We start from the raw sequence: 21998 nt of genomic DNA, 5'->3' as shown, positions 1-21998 counted from the left end.
GCCAAATGATATGTTATTGTATAGCACTTACGCCTAAGCTCTTTTTTATAAGACAAATATGCATACAATATCAGCCAACCTTTGTTGGTACTCATTTATCGACATAAGAAGGATGAAAGGCTTTTTGAAAAAGAAAAAAAACATTTGAAAAAAATATCTTTTTTTTAACTTTTTTTTTCTTCCAAACCGGCCCAGGCATGCCCAGAAACCGGCCCCCACTCCCCAGGGACGATTTTGGCCCGGCCACGGGCCGTAAGGCCGAGGGGCCAATCCGACCCTGGATTCTACTGGTAAATATGAATCCCAATGCGGTGTTGCCCGCCTCTTGTGTGTTAAAAAGGAGGGTTGATCATTTCTATAGCACACACACACACAATTGCTTCTTGCTTTGTGCGTTATAGGGACGGTGCAACACCTCTCTTCATGGATGGGGGATTTTTGTGATGAATCGTTTACACGAGTGTTCATTATTTAAACCAATGGTGCTCATTTTACAGAGATTTGAAGTTTGAAAGGTGGAGTTGCAACGCTGGGATTAAGCCCTGTTCATTTCAAGCTGCACCCTGACTCCTGCTCATATGTATTACCCACTGCGATATTGTACCCCTTTTTTTTACTTGTTGCTATGTGGGCAAAAAATAAATGTTCAAATGTATGTAATTGGGCCGCAAAAACCTCTGGCGTTGATTCATAAAGTCTGTGTTGAGTAACACGCAAAGGTGAAGTGACTTACAGATAATGCAATGTTGTAACAATGGGCACACAGAATATATGACCCACTAAAATGAAAGCTGTAAAATGTGTTGAACTGTAGTGTGCAGTAAAGAGTGAGCCGTGCAGCCCCACTTGTGATATGCAACTGTTCACTAGTATAGCAAATGTGCCTGGCAGATAAGGTCCAAGTTATTTTTTTCCCTTTTCTTTTTTTTAATCTGATTTTGCTTACTTTCTCTTCTTGATTTTAATAACTGATAAATGTATTGTATTTTGGTGATATATTTATTGCTTTTTGAAGGGATGTATTTATTTTGCAGCAATTTACATTTTCAAAAATAAACAAATAAATGCAAAGGTTGAGAAAATGTTGGCAAAACTTCAAATGACCATAAAAACAGCACGTGTCTGTGCGTGTGTATTTGGTTTAAGGGACAGGTGGACAACAAGAAAGTACCTTTTCGCTCACTGGGCCTCATTACGAGTCCGGCGGAGTCAGGCGCTGGAAAAAAGGTACTCCCCATTCCCATTTGAGTCCCATAGGATGACGGTAGCACCGGCAACGTTCTCAACGGTGCTGGTGGTACCATGAAAGTCTGCGAACGGGGGCCGTTACGCCCGCCAGGTCAGACCTGGCGGGCGGGAGCACATCCGGCCGGCAAACTTGTACTCTGCTGGTCTGCTAACAACGGTGCAGGTAAGTCGGACCAGCAGGGTCTTAATGACCCCCAATATGTATGCAGCAATGACAGCCATTGGATTATAGCACCGACTGCTGAGATCTATGTTTAAACTGCTGGCCACAGGTTACAATCCCCTCAAGTGTCATCCTTCCGAGGTCAGGTTGGAGTGATGTCACTTCCTGTGATGTCACTTGCAAATGAAGCCTCCCTCCCCTCCCACCGATTCCTAGGGCCGGCCCTGGCTACAATAGATAATATGCATTTCTCATCATTAAATTCAACTGGGCTATAAAGAATCCTTCTTTTTTGCAGTGATGGTTTGTGTGGGAATTCTTCTGTGAATGTTTTTTTCCAACTGCGCAGATCTGTCTGATGTACGCTGAGGGAACGATGACGGGCACATGTGAAGCGTCTACTGAGGATTGACAGTCGTTTTCTTTTAATGAGCATGAGGCCGGCATACTCTGTTCATTTAAGTAAATTAACATCTGTGACCATGTATTTCTTTAAGCACCTGCTTCTCATTGACAAAGTACTGTGAATTAGGTTTAGGAATACCCTGTGAGCGAGCAATATGCTGACAATTAGAGTGGTTCATTGTGGTGCCTATTTACAGAAACACCCGCTGGCAATGACGTTTAGTCACAGTGATGGGCTCATGTTCACCCCCGGAGGTGTACTGCCCTGCAGGAAACTCTGGGAGTTTCATGGTAGGCCTCTGCACCATGGGCCTCAATCATGTGGGTAATGTCAACATTGCCCCCCCTTATCTGGCCAATAGAATCCACAGGAGAACCTCAAACCGTCCCACTAGACTGACCAACGCCTTCACCTTAGTGATGCCTAGATACAAAAAGAGTACAGCCGGCGGCTCTAGTTTCCCAATCATAGCTGCGCAAACTTGGAACAAACTCCCTTTGGATCTCAGAATGGACCAACCTTACTCTAGTTTCAGGCGAAAAGTCCTCACTTGGATCCATGCCAATGACACTTAGCTTGACCTTCCCCTCCCACATAGACACTAGACGTCTGCAACCAGCTGAATGACATCCGATCAACTAGACTGAACCGTAGTTCCGCATTTTTTCTTCTTTTCCTTCTGCTTTCCTTCTATACTTACCTTTGATCTATCGTGAACTGTATAAACTGCACTTTTCTTGATTTAACTGCGAACTGCATAAATTGTATTTCTCCTGTAACTAAGTTCTTAAGTAATCTTGTACTGTTTGCGCCCAGCTACCCCTTCGGGTTTGGTTCTGCGCTATACCAAATAAACAAACAAACAAACAAACAATGTTTGTGTGGTATTCTTCTCCTCTTACGCTCTCTCCTATCCTCCATGCACCTTTCCTTACATCACTCCTCCCTGACACCCAGCGTATCAAGTATATTATTTCTCATTTAAAAAAAAAAAAAAACTTCTTTTTAAGCTTCCTAAAGGGCCAAATGTGCTTTAACATTCCACTATTTTGACCCATTTTTTTGCAGAACACTGGGCCTCATTACACGGAAGGCGGTAATCCAGGGTGCTATTAGCACCCTGGACCATGCCGGTAAATTACCGGCACCGCCTTGGCGGAAAGGGGATTTACCGCCCCATTCCAAGGTTGGAGGGGCGGTAAATCCCCCTTCCGCCATTGCCCTTCCCCATTCCCATTTCTGCCCCATAGGGCTCTATGGGAATGGGGAAGGCGCTAATTACGGCACCGCAATTTTGCGGTGCCGTAATTAGCTCCGAGGTCCCTTAGCGGGTTGGTACTTAACGCCTGCAAGAAGCAGGCGTTAATTCCTCCAACCCGCAAAGGGACCTCGTAGTACGGCGGTAAGGGTTAACGGTCACCGTTGCCATTAACGGTGACCGTTAACCCTTACCGCCGTCCGTGTAATGAGGCCCACTGTTATGTACGCCTGACGTCCCGCTAACGAGGTGACATCAGGCGCTATGAATAAAAGCCCCGCCCCTCCATGAGGAGAGGCAGTTCCGGCGAGACCTGCGCAATGGTGGTCCCTGTGTTTCTTTACCCTCATCAGCTGGGCCTCTCCCACGTTCACTCATACGCCGGCATACCGGCATGAGAGAATTCTACAAACACTCCCAAAACATTTTTGCGTTGGAGTTGCTCGGTGCCTTCACTCGCTAAGTATTCCATGGGACCACTGTGAAAAACATTTCTTTGTCCACTTTTGGTTCCCAGTCCACCTCTGCGGGCCACACGCTGAGGGGAAAGGGCAGTGATTGGTGGAAACCTTTCTGTTATTACAGGTCCTGTGAATACAGGCAGAAAGGGAAGCTTGCTGGGGGATTTTACTGCACTAAGGCAGATGATTTATAACGTGGCCAAAAAGAAATATAACAGAGGCATACATTTTTCTTACTTTTTTGTTTTCTGTTCAGCTGATCTAATTAAAAAGCATTATTCGGGGCTGGGGCTGCTAATACATCATTCACGAATGGTGGAGGCGAGATGTTTAGTTATAACTATTGGAAGTGCAGTAAATTAAGACAGCAAGGATTAAGGGCCTCATAATAAGTACGGCGTTGTGGTAAAAAACGCTGGTAAAACAGAGGAAACTACTTTACTGCCACATTAAAGCACTGCTGTACTACAGTTTTGGCAGTGAGCTGGAGGAAAAACCTAAATCCCCCACCCGCCAGCAACAATTCTGCCTTGGAAACAAGACGACACGAAGCAGAACGGGTTCGATCCCCGGGTCCGCGTTTAGAAACCTCTGGGTATTAAGCGCATTATAAATAACCTATCATATATTTTAAACATGTGATCATCACAACTTTAGTCACTTAGCATGTCTTACCTTCTATTTTTTAGCAATTGTGTTTGTGATGAAAATAACTTCTGCCCTGCAGGAGTGCAGGGATGAGTATTGGTTTCTAAACTCTACTCAAGCCCACACTACTACTAGAACAGCAGGGATCTCAATCATAAAGGTGAAACTGGCAGAACATGAAGGCATACCTGCTTTGCTTCTTTCAAGTAGCAGGGTCCAAGGGCAGGCTATACACTTCAAGAGGGTGTGAGAGAGCAGGGAGGCATCCAAAGCACAGCTAGTATGGTAAGTACCAAAATAAAAGATGTCGAAAACAGACTTGATGCGGAAGCCCAGCCTCTAAGCGCGGGACCAGTTTCGAACCAGTGTTGCACAAAGCAGTTTTTTTTCCAAGACTGGTCCGTTGACCCTGAGCTGTCCTCCCGGCACTTCTATAAAACAAACACTTTAATTAAACCAAAATGACAGACAAGCTATTAAAACACTAACGACACACCGTTGTAATGAGATGCATAAAGAATGCAGACTATGGGAAAAAGGGCACTTTGGGTATTGAAGATCTATGGTCTGCAGGTAAAAAGTCTTGTAAAAAGTCAAACAAGTTCAAGAATATGGGCCTCATTACACGGAATGCGGTAAACCATGGTGCTATTAGCACCATGGTTGCTGCCGGTACCATACCGGTACCACCATGGAGGAAAGGGGAATTACCACCTCATTCGAAGGTTGGCGGGGCGGTAATTCCCCCTTTCTCCATGGCCCTTCCCCATTCCCATTTTTGCCCCATAGGGCTCAATGGGAATGGGGAAGGGGCTAATTACGGTACCACAAATTGCGGTACCGTAATTAGCACCAAGGTCCCTTTGCGGGTCCCAACTTTAACGGCTGGTCTACACCAGCCTTTAAGGTCGGGTCCCGCAAAGGGTCCTCGTAGTAAGGCAGTAAGGGGCTGAATCACTGATGTGTACTTTCTTGTTCTTTTTCAGGCTCTCAATAGCACCAAGCTGTGCTTATAGGCACTTTCTGGTGCATTGAGTCAGGTTCGAGACGACTAGCAGGTTTGATGGTATTTGTCAAAATGGTGCAGTTTGACAACTGACAATGGCTTGCAGCGCAAACAAGCTTGGGCAGGCAGATAATGTCCAGTTGGCACAACTCCAAGGCTCAACAGTGACTCGATGCAAGGAAAGTGGGGACCTGGCTTCAGCGGTGGCATGGATCTAACAATGTGTTTCAGTTCGATATGTAGCAGTGGTGCCAAGAAGCATGGAACAGGTGGCAGTGTTCCTGCCTGGGGAATAAAACCCTATGCAGTGGCTTGCAAACACAGAGCCGATCTTGATGTAACCTTGTGCCGGTGATGCTGCGGCTTGGGTGCGTTGCGCTGGCCTGATGATCCCTCGAGCAGATGCTGGTTTCTGCGGTGGAAGATCTAGTGTCTCTAGCGCCTGCTAATGCTGTAACATGACCCCTGAGGTCCTCAAAGGAGCTTGCACACTGAAATACAGCAGGGCTAGGAAAGTATTGATCAGTAGCACAGCAGTTTCTATGTACGGGACCTTCCGCTTAAACGTGGCTGTCGGTGCACGGCGAGGCAGCAGGATGAAGTTATGGATACAGACAGAGGATGGAGGGTTTGCTAATAGCACGAAATAGGATGGAGAGATTAGAGAAAGCTAAGAGGAAAGGGTAATGAAGAAAACACAAAGAATACTAAGGCATACAAGGTCAAACTTACCAAGCGTCTGAGGAGAGTAGCGACGCAACGTCTCCTGGCAACTGGAATCTGTTGCCCGGGATCGGGCACCTGAAATAAAACGCACACACACACGGAGCGTTGGAAGGAACGTCTCTTTATTTCCGCTTACAAAAACGAACTGGCGCCAACACGCGCCTTTCCTTGACCCTTAACTCCCTCCCCCTTTCGTCATGTGGCTCTGCCCATTAGTGGGCGGGGCTTGGGTTGAACCTGTGATGGCGGGCAATACCACCCCCAGACAAAGGTCCAAACACCGCTTCAGCATTCTTCGACCAGTCGAGTTGGTCTCTTGATGGTTCTTTGCGGTCTCTCGTATTGGACCTCTCCTCCACTGTCAACTTGGGTTCCCTCGACTTGATCTGTCCTGCTTGTGTCTTTCTGTGGTGGGTTCCACAGGTCATCTCTGGGAGCTCTTGGCTCTGGAGTGCAGGGTCTCGGGGGAGGTTCATAGTCTTCCCTTTTGACGTAATGTTTGAACTGCTGGCAGTTTCTCGTGATGACCCTGTCGTGGTCTTGTGCTGTCACCATTGTTCCTTTGACCGCAGTGATTCTCAATGGGCTCGGAGCATAACGAGGGTCTGTCTTGCGTATCATGGGGTGATGTACTAGCACCTCGTCTCCCATCTGAAACTCTTTTGTCATTGCTTTGCACCTGGTATCGGTGTCCTGTTTCGCAGTTTGCTTCCTTTGGGCATCTCGCTGCAGTACTTCTGTGTCTGGGCATCTGTTCTCGACGGGTGCCGCGGGATGCGGATGTGTACCTCGTACCGGACCATGAGTTCACCGGGTGTCTTGTTGGTGGTGTCATGTGGTGTGTTTCGGTAGTCACTGAGGAGCTGGCATAAGGCCTGATGCGGGTCGCTTGCCTCAATTCTTGCTCTCTGGATTGTTTTCTTTATGGATGCTATAAACCGTTCTGCCATCCCATTTGCTTGTGGGTGCCGAGGGGTGATCTTCATGTGTTTGAAACCTAGGTGGTCCGCGAGGACTGCAAATTCATGTCCACAGATAGGGGGGCCATTGACCGACTTGATCACTAGGGGAATCCCCCAGTCGCTGAGGACTTCCTCTAGTACAGCTGCTACCCTTTCCCATGGGTGACCTGGAATCTGCGTATGTTGCAGTGGAGGTGGGTTTTCAGCTGGGGACGTGCACTGACATGCATGGCAGTTTCTTACCCATTCATCTACTGCAGCGTCTAGGAATGGGAACCAGACGTGACACCTCAGTTGTTTCTTTGTGTTTTTGGCACCTCTGTGTCCTTCGTGCGCAGTGCGGACAACGTCCCATCACAGGGCTGCTGGGATTATGATACGCCAGACTTTGAGTAGAATATTGTGATCTTTCACCGCTAGTTCCTTATGTATCCTCGCTAGTCTCTCAATTTCTTCTCTGCACACCCCCGGGTGCGCCAACGTTGCACGCCAGTGGTCTCTCCATTTGTTGGCTGACGTCAAACTGATGGCAAGAGCTGTAGTGGTGTCTGCTGCGGACGCTGCAGCCACCATGTCCAGAGAGAGGGCAGGTGGTAGGGAGTTTTCAGCTATGTAGTTGATGAATGCGACATCCCCTCTTCGTGTTAGTGGGGGCCCCGCTGGATGACGAGACAGGTAATCAGCAGGGTTCAAGTCACCCCCGGGTCGATGAATAATATCATAGTCATATTCTTGCACTCGGATGCCCCACCGCTCAATCCTCGGGGGCATCTTGGTGTGTGGGTTACCGAACAGCGATAGCAGTGCTTGATGGTCTGTTATCAGGGTGAACCTTTTCGCTATTAGGAAGTTGTGAAAATGTTTGCATGCCCAGACTGCGGCAAGACTTTCTTTTTGTGCCTGAGAGTAGGCTGCTTCCAGAGTGGATAGTGCGTGGCTGGCGTAGGCTACTACGTGTCTGGGGTTAATGTCTGCTTCGCTTGTCTGTGCCAAGATTGCTCCTAGGCCCTACTGGGCCTTTGACCTGGTGGACCATGCAGTGTTATGCAACCACCTAGCGTCTGCCGCCTATTTCTCAAGCGAAGCTATAGCCTGGGTACAATCCTTCCTAGCCAACCGTACGATGAGAGTGTTCTCCCCCTTAGCCTCAGCGGACCCAATACAAATCACCTGTGGCGTCCCACAAGGTTCATGTGTCTCCCCCACAATGTACAACATCTTCACTAAGGCACTCTTCGACAAACTTGACAGACTGGGGGTAACCTATACTAACTATGCGGACGATACGCAGATCCTCATACCACTATCTGGCAACTTTGTCGAAGACACAGCTCTAGTAAACAAGATTTACCTCCTCATTCAGGCATGGATGGCCTCCCACGGCCACTGCCTGAATGACGACAAAACAGAGATACTGATCCAGGGGTTCCGACTCTAACCTCAAAAAACTCAGCCCTAATTATCTCACCTTCAACATAGATGGCAATATAATTAAAGTGGCAACTGAGGTAAAAACACTAGGTTTCTACCTCGATTCCACATTATCTCTCAAAAAACAAGTCAACTCCTTGGCCTCTTCCACTGCCTACACCTGCAAATTAATCAGGGCTTGCAGACCCTACCTTTCCAAAACCAATTGTCTCACGCTAGCCAACGCCCTAGTAATGTCTAAATTAGACTACTGCAACGCCCTTTATGCAGGAGCTAGTAAAACTGCCATAAACAAAATGCAAATACTGCAGAATAATGCTCTTAGAGTAGCATTTGACATACCCCACAGAGCGCACATCATCAACCTCAGGAAAGACCATCATTGGTTAAAAATTAGCGACAGAGTTCTCCCCAAGATTTTATCTCTCACCCATAAAGGACTAAACAATACTGCGCCTCCATACATCTCGGCTAGACTAACCAGAAAATCCTATAGTCACCACACCCGAGCCTCTAACCACTTCCTACTTGAAAATTCCAGATTCAGACTAACAAAAGCTGCCTGAGCCTGGAATGCACTCCCTACTGCATTGAGAGCGAATCTACCCTACTCTAGATTTAGGCGCAACTTGAAAAGCTGGCTCTGGACCAAAGACGACTAACAAAGTGATCCCCTGCTCTAGGCCTGGCCCATTGCATATAATTACCTTGAAACCGCTGAAGTTAGACTATAGACTATCTCACTGCCCTTTCTGATGTGAGGCACCCACATCTTATATCTCCTGCATATATGTATTGTAATTCGTTAATAACACTTGTAATGCATCTTCTGTATGTATCCTATGTATGTAACCTAAGCCTAAGTATTCTTATGACTGCTGCGCTTGGGTTTGGAGCGCATTATCAAATAATAAACTAAACTAAACTAAACTAAACTAAACTAAACCACTTCCGTGTGCCACTCCGGGTTGAAACAGTCTCGGCGGTGTGCCCCGGTGAGAGCTTTCCTGATGTCATTGAATGCTCGTTGGCATGGATGAGTCCACTGAAATGTCATATCTTTCTGTAAGTTTTCTGAGAGGTTCAGTGAGGGATGCGTAGTGTGGAATATACCTGGCACAATAACCCGCCATCCCCAGGAAAGAGCAGACGTCCGCGGCTTGTAGTGGTTCACAGAGGTTTGCGATGGTGTCCACTTTCTCGGGGTCAGGCATCATCCCTTCATTGGAGAAAATGTGACCAAAATGTTTTAATTTGGCTTTGCTGAACCTGCATTTCTCAATGTTGAGCGTAAGCCCGGTTGCTTGTAGTGCCTCACAGGTTGCGAACAGTGCTGAGTCGTGTGCTTCTTTTGACGACCCAAAAACCAGGATGTCATCGCTGTAGTTTAACGCTCCTTGTATGGGCCTAATGATCTGGCGGTCTGTCTCTGGAAAAAATTCAGAGGCTGAGGAGATTCCAAAGTTCAATCTGCGATATCTGAATAAGCCGTCGTGTGTTGCAAAAGTTGTGATGGCTCTGGAGTGCGGGTGTAATTCCAGTTTGTGGTATCCTTGTCTTAGATCGAGTTTAGAGGATAAACGTGCATTGTTTAATTGTACGATCATGTCTTCGATGCGCAGGCCCGGGTGTCTCTCCCATTGAATGGCAGTGTTAGCCACCCTCATGTCGATACACAGTCTCAGTTTTCCTCCTTCCTTGGGTATTATGACAAGGGGGGAGACCCACGGGGTTGGTCCCGTTGCTGGTTCGATAATGCCATCAGCTAGTAGTTGTCCGAGTTCCTTTGACACTGCCTCTTGAAGGTGGAAACCGACTCTTCTCGGGTGTTGTGGCACTGGTCTCACATTGTGGTCTATGTGTAGTTTGATTGGGGGACCTTTGAGTTTTCCTAGGCCTGCACATATGCTTGGGAATTTGCGTTCAATGTCTGCTCTTGAGATCAGGTTCTGTGGCTGTTCTTGGAGTATTGATCGGATCCGTTCCTTTGGCTCTTGGCGGATTGTTGTGGAGGAAATGGTGTCTCCTGTTCCTACGTGGATCTCAATTAACCCTAGGCAAGATGCGGTGTGATAGCTGAGCAAACACCTTCCTTTGGTAAGAGATCTGATTACGTGGACGGTGGTGTCCACCTGTCGTCCATTGAGGAGAAATCTGCGTGTGAAACACCCTATTGTTTGTAGGGGTGTAGCCGCTCCCCATTGGAAAAGGGTGTGAGGGCTCGAGTATCGGTGGTTGTGGGATCCTCATGTATTCCTGTTCGCCCATAATGTTTACAGTGGCGCCTGAGTCCATTATGAAATGGAAAAGGAAGTTCTCTTTGGGGCTTCTCTCGCCTACTCATTGTCAAGTATGAGGTTGACATATTCATCGGGACTGTGGGACTCGTGTTGCATGTAGTATGCTGTTGCTGGTGGGTCATAATATTGTGTGCTCACATACCCTTCTGGGGGGATTATCGTATTCGTCTGTCAGTGGTCGATCCGTGTACTCAGGTGTCTGAGAGTAGTCATGATCGTGGTATTCTTGTACTGCTCTTACATGTCTCCTTGGGTTCTGCTGGTAGTATCTTTGTGCCCCGTATTGTGGATGCACCGGACGGAAAGGTGTTCTAGCCGGACCATAGGTTGGCATCGTGGAGAATGGTTTCCCTTCTCTGCATACTGATTGGAAGTGTCCTTCTCAGACGCAGTTTGCGCACCTTTGTGACAATGCTGGGCAGGAACCTGAGTGCAGGTATGCCATGCCGCATCTGTAGCATTGCCCCTGTTGACGTGGAACTTGTGGTGTTTGTGGCCTGTGTTGGTGTGGGCCTCTGTCATTTTGGTTGCGAGGGGCCTGGACAGCGGCTATGAGGTCTGAGTGCTGTTCCGTTGAAGCCTGTTTCAGGTTGTTCGTGCCAGTCATGGACGCAGCCTGCGCGTTGACTCTTTTAAAGATGTGGGCTAATTCACTGACTTCAGAGATCGTGAGCGGTTTCTTTAGCAACTGCTTTTTTAGTGCGGGCGACAAACAGCCTTCTATCACTCTAAGACGTATTGCTTCTTCTAGGGAGAATTCATCAAATTTGCAGTGCGCCCCTTTCACTCTTAGGCGGGTTATGAATTCGTCCACCGTTTCTTGCGGCTTCTGAGAGCACTGGTTGAAGAGATATCTCTCATAGTCACGATTTGTCTCTATTATGAGTAATTTGTCTAGGGCCCTGATTAGTTTTGTAAAGTCATTTTGTTCATCCGTTGCGGGGTGGACTGCCTGTGTGCTGGAGGGCCTTGCTGCTGAGTGGCGGGATCGCCGGCGTAGGAGCAGGAGGAGGCAGAGGAATGTGGGTGGACTGCCTGTGTGCTGGAGGGCCTCGCTGATGAGTGGCAGGATCGCCGTGGAGGAGGAGGAATAGCGGAAGCGAGACTGGCAGAATGCTAACGTGGAGGGCTCCGTTGTGGGCTGGGACCGTCCTCGTCGTCAGTGTTGCCCGGGATCGGGCACCTGAAATAAAACGCACACACACACGGAGCGTTGGAAGGAACGTCTCTTTATTTCCGCTTACAAAAACTAACTGCCGCCAACGCGTGCCTTTCCTTAACCCCTTAACTCCCTCCCCCTTTCGTCATGCGGCTCCGCCCCTTGGTGGGCGGGGCTTGGGTTAACCATGTGATGGCGGGCAACAGAATCCTTAAGCCATTCCCAGCAGGAAATGAACAGTGCTCAGGAAGTGTACAGGAAGTCCACTGCACCGACACACGGCACATCAGTCGCCATCTTGCGAGGAACCGCTACCACAGAGATCCTATGCCTCCAGTGATGCCACAAACAAAGACGCTGCACGCGAGAGATGACAGTAGCTGCAGGCCCAGTGGAAAACAAAGCTTTGCCACCACATGAATGAGGTTATGCAGTTAAAAGGAATTTCGGAATGGATGCCAGTACTTGTAAATGCAGCCCATTGTTGTTGGAATTAATTTGTTCCAAGCAGCCTATTTTAGGAAGGCGCATGTTACTCTGTAGCTCCCATGTTGAAAACAACACATCACTTCTGCAGGTGTGTCAGTAGACAGGACCCAAAGTTTCAGCATGGAAGATTTTGAGAGTGAGTCCGCATGGCAGGAACCTGCTTTCTGAGAAGGAAAACCACCATAATTTTGCATAGCAAAAATCCAAAAGCTAACGATTTCACACTCTTTCACAGATGGCATTCTGTCACAGTTTATGACATATCAAAACTGTTTTCAGCAATTTACCTGTTGGTCAGCATACCATAATGTATTTCACCATTATCCTTTAACTCTGCACCCTACTGCGGATGCCCCTTTAATATTTCTGCATTAGAAAACCGCTTCAGTTGATGCCCTTGTGCATTTCTAGAAAACATTTCCTTTTGCAGTTTCCTAACCTATATTAGAGGATATCTCTAGAGCCTTTCTGGGCTTTGCTGCCCTTACTTCTGCATTGACCACTAACAAATCTATTAAAGTTCCAGAATCCCATAAAGAGATATCAGTCAGATGGCACCTCTCCAACAAAGCATTCAAAATCTAAGCCCAAGGGTGTGGATTCTTAAACTTTAGAAATTCTCCTTCAGTAAGTTTCAACAATGGCACCTAATACTTATCTACCGATCCCGGACTTCACAATGATGACAAAGGAAATGCCTAATATCAGCATGAGAATTACAGATGCAGAGAATTAAACCTTAATTTGCCAAGATTCATGTTTGAGGCATGTTAGGGCTATCAGGCCAATCTCCTCATTTTTTATAAATGCTTCCTGCGTTTTACCAACTTCCTTTCTTCTCATGCTACTCCTATATACCCCTCTCTTGCTCTTCTGCCGCCTCCTTCCTCTGCCACCTCTCTGGCACCCTCTGCTGCTTCTTTGGCTGCTCTGCCGTCTCCTCGCTCCACCACCTCTATGGCACCCTCCCCTGCTTCTCTAGCTGCTCTGCCTTCTCCTTCCGCCACTTCTCCGGTACTCTCTTCTTACTCTCTGACTACTCTTCCACCTCATCCTTCCTCTGCCCATTCCCGGGCACCTCTAACCCTTCCGCATGGCGAATCTCATGCCGGTATCCCTCCATAAGAAAGTGTGCACGACGTCCTGAAATATTGAATTAAGATGATGTGTGCGTCCTAGAGGACATGATGAAGTAAAGAATCGAGTAAACCTTAAAGTGTAAAAGAAGAAGATTACACATTACCAAAGTGCTGCAGAAATCAGAATTTTAATGAATGTGCAGATGCTGAAACCCAAGATAGATCAAATCATTGTATGTGATAGATACAAGTAGTGAATAGAATGCAGGCAAAGTCGCCCTTGTTTAGAAACTGGACATTAGTATCATGAAATAATACGCCAGAAAATCACTAGGAAAGAATGAAAGGCTGTGTCGTAGTTGAATAGCAGGTTACTGGAGTGGCATGGAGATGCTGTCTGGCCTGAAGTCAAGAATTGAGAAGTTGAGGTCAGCTATCTACTCTGAAGAAGAACGTGATGAATCCTCTCACGTTAAGGTGCAAGAAAGAACTCAAAGGATGCCAAGTCTTAATTCATTTAAAGCATTTAAAAGCTTGCACAGTGAACATAATTGTGGTCTCTTATCACGTGAGCCAAGGATGAAAATAGGGCCTGAACTTGAAGTTCCAGACACGATAGCGATTGCCTTCACTCCCGTGCATTCCAAGGGCAAGAATACTGTGCAAGGCCAACTACAAAGAGAATTTCATGCCAGAAGGCATGGGCGATGAGATATGCTGGGCTAATTGGGTGGCAGAGCCGCCTCATGTCCTATGTACTTGCACCTGGGTCTTGGCTTACATGCTGCTAATTGAACCAAATGTTCCAGTCATGGCATAAGCGTGCCACCCAATTGCATTAGTCCGTATAATGAAGCACCTTATAGCTTGAGAAATCAATGAAATACTGTGTAACTGATTTGTCTTAAAATGACACATTCGAAGATGTAGTCATGAGTTGTCCACCTGATGTCGGACAGCTAATAACAATCCTAGTTCCTATATGATTGTGTATCTAGAAATGTCTCTGAAAAAATCCCAACCCTTGATAGGTTTTTTACTGTTGCCACGTAGTATGACGTCACTCTGACGCATAAAGAAGTATATCATTGTATTGTTTGCAGAAATCGCTGAGAGACTGAGCGCATATCCGTTGATGTTTGTTATAACATCCCTGTTTAAGATAATTGCTAATAAAACAGCAACGTGCCATCTTCTTGAGTTTGTCTGGTTATTTGGACTCAGAATTAATCTGGGGTAATCCCATCCAGCCATAAATGCATATTCCAAGGGCCATAAACTCAGCCACTTTGATCATTGTGGCAAGTCAGGCATTTGGCTTACATTACTCATCATACTATATAAGAAAAGGCAAGGTGTATGTTTGTCCGAAGCCGCCCTGCCCGCTTCGCCTGTTATCACTGCTAAAGGGAACTGTTGCCTTACATATACAACAACAAGACTTCAAGTCCATATTCCAGGCGAACAAAATGTGTATTTCAATAATGATAACATACAATTAGCTACAGAAAAGGCTCAAAGCAGGGATACCACTTTAACAGCATACTTCAAGTTGCATAGACTAAGAAAAATATACATTTAAAAAATAACAGTTAAACAGAAATTCATTTGATTAAGCACTATTTCTCTTACAAAATAAAATACTTATGTTATGATCTCATGTCTACTTCGAATCATGGTGTACGTGAATTGTATTACTCTGACATCCCTCACCATTATATATTTTAGTCCAAACCCCGTAGGTGGAATCCAAGACAATGAGGAGCAGATACAACAATTGGCTGAATGTTCTGTGTTGAACTTTCAACGGATTCTGTAAGATTTTCTTTGAGGTTACTACTCCAAGCCAGATCCTTTCCAAACTATTTTTTTCCTTTAACATACATGGGCTTTTCCACTAGTTTTGGATATATATGCCTATAGCAGCCGTTTTCTGTACTTGTGCCATGTGTTTTCTCAGTCACATCCTGTTAGATGCATGAGGCACATTTTATTCTCATAAAGCACTTTGTTTTGTAAAGAGGTTAAACATTCTCAACTCCCTTTGTTTTCTTCTTCCGAAAGAATGATTGGCCTACGAAAGATTGGTGTTTCCTTTGTGATAAACTAAGGTGAGTATGTAACACTCTTGTAGGAATAAATTGTATTCAAATCATGTTTGCTTCAGAAATATGTACATATTTGTTCTTTTTCATTATAATTGTGATTTGTGACACATTATAACTATATTTTGAAGATATTTAATTGGGTAATTGGTTACAAGACAACACATGGGAATGAGGGTGTGAGGCGGGGAAGCCCAATTAATCGTACCTCCTTCAAGTCTTCGTAGGACAGGTACAGGATGCTCTGTTCCTGTTGCTTCTTCCACCAGCCCTTCACATGATCATACCAGGAGCCAAAGACAACTGAAAGACAAGGGGAAAGCAGAAGATTAGCTGAGAGGGAAATAGGGTAAAACAGATTAAAGCACATATTACATGATATTGGTTGTAAAATTGGAAAACAGAAACACTTTTACCCAAATGTCGGCTCCTAACAAATGAAGCAAAAATTAGGAACATATCTGACCTAGTGGTTGGGCGCAAACATTTGCGTTCACCAGTTGCAATAGGGGAAATGTGGGGGAAAAGCCTAGACACCAGAACAGGAGCAGGTGATGTCACCAGACTTTGCCAAGAGGGCCTTAATTGTTGGGGGAACTGTGCCACCTCTGTGGGAAGTTTATAAGTGCAATAACTTGGCAGTGGATTGGTTTAGTCGTGTTGTCGTTTTAGCAATGTGGACCGATCTGGCATTGATGGTGTTAAAACATATGTCCAAGTAATCAAATGTATGCAATCTATGCACATTTTCTTTACCGACAGAAATGACAGGATTAGCCCTATTGTTCCAATTAAAGACCATAAAATTGGACACAGCATTATTTACTTTCATATCTCTGGAGTTCATACATTTGACATAAGAGGTCACAATCGCTTGTAGAGCTCTGGGTGTTCTGGCCAGTAGGACCACATAGTCCGCATAACCTATGTAGGGTGTCTTTTGACCTAAAACGGATGGGACATCATCAGGATTTCTTAAAAGGTATTTCTCCAGGCCGTCAATGTGAAGATTAAAAAGCAGGGGGTCCATGTCGCAACCCTAACCAACCCCTCTAATAATCTTAAATGTACCCATGCTTTTGCTAACCTTTCCAAAGGCAATGAAAGGTTTAGTTTTAAAATATAGCTGCATGGCAACGTCCAGAAGGCTGATTTCAATGTTCAAGTCACAAAGGAATGACCTCAGTAGGGGCCTTTCCACCTTATCGAATGCCATAAAGGCCAAATATAAGCTTCATAATACTTATCTTTAGCAAGGTATAGGATAAGGAATTGTTCAGTGGTGCCCATGGACTTGAGAACGCTGCGAGTCGGACATTATCGTGTTTCTTTGTATTACTGAAATTTAGCTTAGGCAATATGACTCGGTTATACCTTTGACTTCATCACAAGCCTCGTTTCTGTATTCACACAGAAGGTCTGGCATTAGTGGGGGGTGTGGGTATATTTTTCCACCCTGTATGGTCATCAATTAACCGTAGACACACCCTGCTCCCTGTTCTTTTGTTTGAATATCATCCTGCTTCTTTTTCATTCCTCATCCTGGTCCTTTGACTTCCTTTTATGATGAGTTTGATTTCATTTTATCGTTAGTTTCCTCTCATCATACTCAATTTCTGGTGATAGGGCCTTTAATATGCATCGTACTTCCTTTGATTCTACTAATTGTCCGTTATTTCATGCCACTTTATCATACGATACGATATGATATGGTATGATAGGTTATCTATAACGCGCTTAATACTCAGAGGTTTCTAAGCCACCACGTTGCCCTTAAGATATCCTCCCGAGACAATATATCTCTTCTTTCCTCTTCACTTACAAATATCTAGAGAGGGATTCTTAAACTGATTTTTATCTCATGTGAACTGGTTAATTTAACTACTCTGTCAACTCAGTTCCAACTGATGATCATCTACTGCGTTTCTTGACTTTATTAGCCATAAATACATTCTAAACATCAGCTATTTGATCGAATACCCTCTTTTTTGTTGTGACATTTGTCATCTTTTTAGTCCTGGTTTACTTGAATCTATTACATCTACACTTGTATCGCCTGTGGCATTTTCTTCTCCTGTCAATATTATGGCAGAAAACTTGAATTCAGCAACTCTTTCCACCTTGGATAAGTTTTGCTCATCAACTCCCTTTCTTTTTAAAGGTAAATTCCAACATCCATGGGTATCACAGTCATTTAAGCATTTTAGACTACAGCTCTGAGTGTGAATTGCATAAAAACAAAAATTCAGCTAATTATCTTTCCCTTCTTAGTGTGCACTTACTTATGAGCTCTGCTATTTGAGATGTAGAGGCTAATTATTTTCAGTCTCTCATTTCTACTAAGGGTTTTTCTGTTCAGCAACTTTTAATAATAAACTACTATCTCCCCCATTAGCTGACCTGTGTGTTGACTCTTATATTTCTTGAAATGATTCTGCTTTCTATTTTCTCAATAAAGTTAAGACTATTACATCATCTCTCAATCAAAACTCGAATATCAGTGTAATAAATTATTCTTCTACTGATCTCTCTACTTCCATGTCTTGATGTGACTCAAATTATAGCTCGCTTTTATTCAACAGAAGCTCGTCAGATCCTTTCCCGGTCAAAGTCTAAGATTGATCCATCAAATCTGTCCAAATTTTGTAACACTCGCTCTTCGCTCTTGCTTATCTAGAGTGGTAGAAAGGACTGTACATTCACACATTTCTTCATACCGAAATACTCATTTCTTTCTCCTTTTATCTGGATTTTCTTCTAGTTTTTATACTGAAACCTCTCTTCAGTTTCTGACTCAATTCATCATGCACACCATCATACGCTTTCTTCAATCTCGGTTTTATTAGCTCCTAGTGCTTCTTTTGACACTGTTAACATGAAATTTTGCTTCCATCTCTGTCACCTCCAGGGATTTTTTCTTCGGTTCTATGCAGAATCTTGGAAAGGATCTATGTCTGCACCATCAGCACTTCCTTTTGGTGTAGCTCAGGGTTCAGTGCTGGTGCCACTTATGCTAACTTTGTGTACTATTCCTTTCTCTTGCACAATTGCTAGCTTGGGGTTTCAAGCCCACTTTTATGCTGATGATTCCCAGATCATCTTTTCCTTTCCTTCTCTAACTGCTTCTTTACATCAACTGCTATCTTCTTGTTTATTGTCAATGCATTTTTGGACAGCTTCCCATTATCTTTGCTTTAACCCAAAAAGAAACATAATTTGATAATTTCTAGATACTACAACAATCGGGCTCCATATCAATTTCCTTTTCTCCATTACAACGCCCAATTTCTAAAAACACTCATGATATTGTTTTCATTTTTATTCTAATCTTTCCTGCAAATAACAAATACTCTCACTTGTATACGCTTGTCGGTTTCAGTTATTCCATATTTCATAAAATAAGTCATCTGTTAATCTTCTCACTTCTGAGCTACTCCTGCAAACCTTTGTGCTTTCCAGATGAAACTTTTGTTGTTCGCTATATGTTGGTTTGCTTTGTTATGCTTTGTTACCTTTTCATTCTGTTTTGCATACGGCTGTTCTGTATTCTCTTGGAACTCAATTTCCTGACTAAAATTTCTCTATGTCTTGCTCAATTTAATTTGTCTTCCCATTTCTGCTCATTCCCAACTTCACTTTCTTTGTATCATTTTTAAATGTACCCATGCTCCTTTGGTGTTTGGTGCCTTCATATCAACCATGTATGTTGATTTGCTCTTGTTCTGAACTTCTGAACTACTTCTCCTTGTCCGACTTGTGCCCCTTCTGATTTTTTGATCTTTTCAACTCTTGACTCTTAAATTTTGGAATGCTTTTCCTTGTGACATTCATTCATGTCCTACACTGTTTGTGTTTTTAAAAAGTGTTTAAAGAAACATTTGCTACATGCTGCTTTTCCTTGATTTTGCAACTTTCCGAATTGTGTTTGCATAATTGTTCCTTGATTGTTTTTGTGCCAAGCTTGTTTCTGTTTACATACTATTGTACTGATGTTGTTTAGCATATAAGATAAAGTTGCTATATGAATAATTGTAAATAAATTATAAATAAAGATGTACATAATCTGTTTTCTATCCATGTAACCAATTGAGTGAAGCAGTAGTCCAGAAAGGGTACTACATGCGCTCTTTATATGTACGCAAGTACATTGCATCTCTGCATGGTTCTATGATGTTTCATCGACACAAATTTGAAAGTAGTAAATTGGTTAACCGAAATTTGGTCATTGGATTACATTCTTTATTTTATCTTTTAATGCAGGTCCCCCAATGTTTCCCTCCCTCCACCCTGCCCCTTCTCTCACCCTCCCACTCTTACATACCGTTAAATGTATTGTGAAAGGGTCAAGGGCCAGGCCCTGTTAAGAAGAAATGAAGACGACTCTCAACCTGGCGACCACAGATAACAGAAGTCCTGTTGGTTGGGAAGGCAAGTGGTACTTGGGTGTGAGAGTTTGTGCAAGATGAGTGACAATAGTGGAACATGTAGGAAGTGAGAGGTTTGGAAAGGTGTCTGAGATAGTGAAAGGAGGGTGACTGTGAGAGAAGGAATGGCAGGAGAGGGTAGCATGAAGGGAAGAGAGTGTTGTGTAGTAGAAGGAGAGTGTTGTGAAGAGAGTGGAGAGTAGTGGTAGGAGAGAGTAGTTGAGAGGAGAAGATAATCTAGTCCAGTAGCAGGTCTCCCCAGGGATGCATTGTTCACCAGACAAGACACATAAAGGAACTCCCAAATGTACACCCAGGAGCTATGGAAAGGAAATAGGGAAACCACTAAATGCTTTTGCTCAAGAATAGAGTTGAAACGCTGGTCTTTTATGTATCAGTACTCTTAAATGCCCAGTGTCCCCTTGAACAGCCTCCTGGCTTAAGACATCTACCCACAGACAAGACAAACCTATTAGATTAGGTGAAGGGCAGGGCCCTGATAGTATATGTTATGCTGTTATGCCACCAAAAAGCATTCAGCAAATACCAGGATTAAACAGGAATACGCTTTGGAAAAAAAGAACTTTGCTTGATAGACTACATGAGCCCTGTATACCTCACCCTGTGGGTCTGCTTCTACGTACTATTGTGACCTGAGCAATGGAAACCTCGCATTCTGGCTTGAGAGGATATCTCACCTGTGTACGTCCCTCTCACACATAACAGTCCATGGACCTCATTGCAAGTATGGCAGTAAGGCAACAACGGCGCTGATATCGCTAACGGCACCGTTGCTACCGTACCACCATACTAGGAGTTCTGCTTGCGGGTGCCCTTGCAGCCACCAGGTCTGACCTGGTGGCCGTACCGGCACCCGCGAGCAGAACATGATGGTAGCACCGGTACTGTTAACAATGGTACCAGTGCTACTACCCTCCCCATTCCCATTGAGCTCTATGGGGCTCAAATGGGAATGGGGATGTACCGGGCCCAGCACCCGCGAAAGGGCAATTACGGGGTCCGGCTGGGATGGAATAGCCCGCTAATTGCCAATTCGCGGGTGCCGGACCCGGATGCGAGTTTGGAGGTAGCCTTGCCGGTAAAACCGGCAAGGCTACCTTCAACCTCGTAATGAGGCCCCATGTGTCTGATATGGTGGGGTCACAAAGCTTCACTCAGAATTCTGAAACAGCAACACACCTACTGTGTGTGTGCTGGAGAGTGAGCCTCTACCTAGTAGCTTTGAGTGTAGAGTGCAAGGAAATGAATCCAAAATGGTGTCCACCCTTGTTAAATCCTAGGGACGAGGACTTCAGTTAATGATGCAATTCAAACAAATGTAGCATGGGGTTCAGTAGTTCCATTACGAATTGCGAGATCAGGGAGTTCACTCATAACACATCTTCAGCTGAAGGTACTAATGCCAATTTCAAGTCAACAGGCCAACCAACTTGAATATAGAAAGGGGAGAAAGGCATAAGAAATGTGAAAGATCGGAGTTGGAGGCCAACAGATCAGCAGAATGGTGGAGGTTGGAAGAGCAGGTAGGGGAGGAGGAGGAGTTGATGGAGAAGCAGAGCCGGGAAGAGGAGGTGAACGGAGGAGAATAGGAGGTGATAGGGGAGGAGAAGAACAGAAGCTGAAGATGAGTGAAGGGAAGGAAGAGAGAAGGCCTGTGAGTGTGGAGGAGGAAAAAAGGAGGCGAATGGAAGTTCATAGTGAAGCAGAGCAGTAGAAGAGGTGGAGTGAACTCTTCCGGTTGTGGAAGGAAAGAACCAGAAAACAGGGCTTCTCTGTTTATGCCTCCAGACTCCGCCCCATCAACACCAGACTTTCGCCATTGCTTCTATATTTCAGTAAGGAGCTCAAAACCCTCCTCTTCAATGAATGCCAATACCAGAAAGGGAGCTACTGTCTTGGCTGTCACCCCTGTATCTGTAATCCCACCACCACCCAAGGAGGAAGGGGAAGGAGCAGTTATAAACTGCAGTGGGTTGCCTTAACAGCAAAGCCTGCCAAAGCAAAAAGTGTTGCTGTCTTGGCTGCCACCCCTGTGTCTGCACAGCTCTCAACGGCTCCCGCCGGCCACCTGGTAGTCCTGATCCCACCTGAAGGGGAAGAGAAAGGAACAGT

At 45.0% G+C, this 21998-nt stretch overlaps 1 protein-coding gene across 1 annotated transcript in view; it reads right to left on the bottom strand.

Moving 5' to 3' along the window:
• LOC138581041 (sulfotransferase 1 family member D1-like) overlaps nucleotides 1-21998 on the bottom strand; it is a 286939-nt gene that overhangs the window by 46257 nt on the left and 218684 nt on the right. Inside the window, exon 6 of the mRNA XM_069652069.1 lies at nucleotides 15650-15744. Coding sequence (XP_069508170.1) covers nucleotides 15650-15744 — 95 coding nt within the window. The remainder of the gene's footprint in view (nucleotides 1-15649; nucleotides 15745-21998) is intronic.

Source organism: Ambystoma mexicanum, chromosome 3p (genome assembly GCF_040938575.1).
Source record: "Ambystoma mexicanum isolate Mex_15411 chromosome 3p, UKY_AmexF1_1, whole genome shotgun sequence".
NCBI classification, from domain to species: domain Eukaryota; kingdom Metazoa; phylum Chordata; class Amphibia; order Caudata; family Ambystomatidae; genus Ambystoma; species Ambystoma mexicanum.
This window is presented reverse-complemented; position numbering and strand designations above follow the sequence as displayed.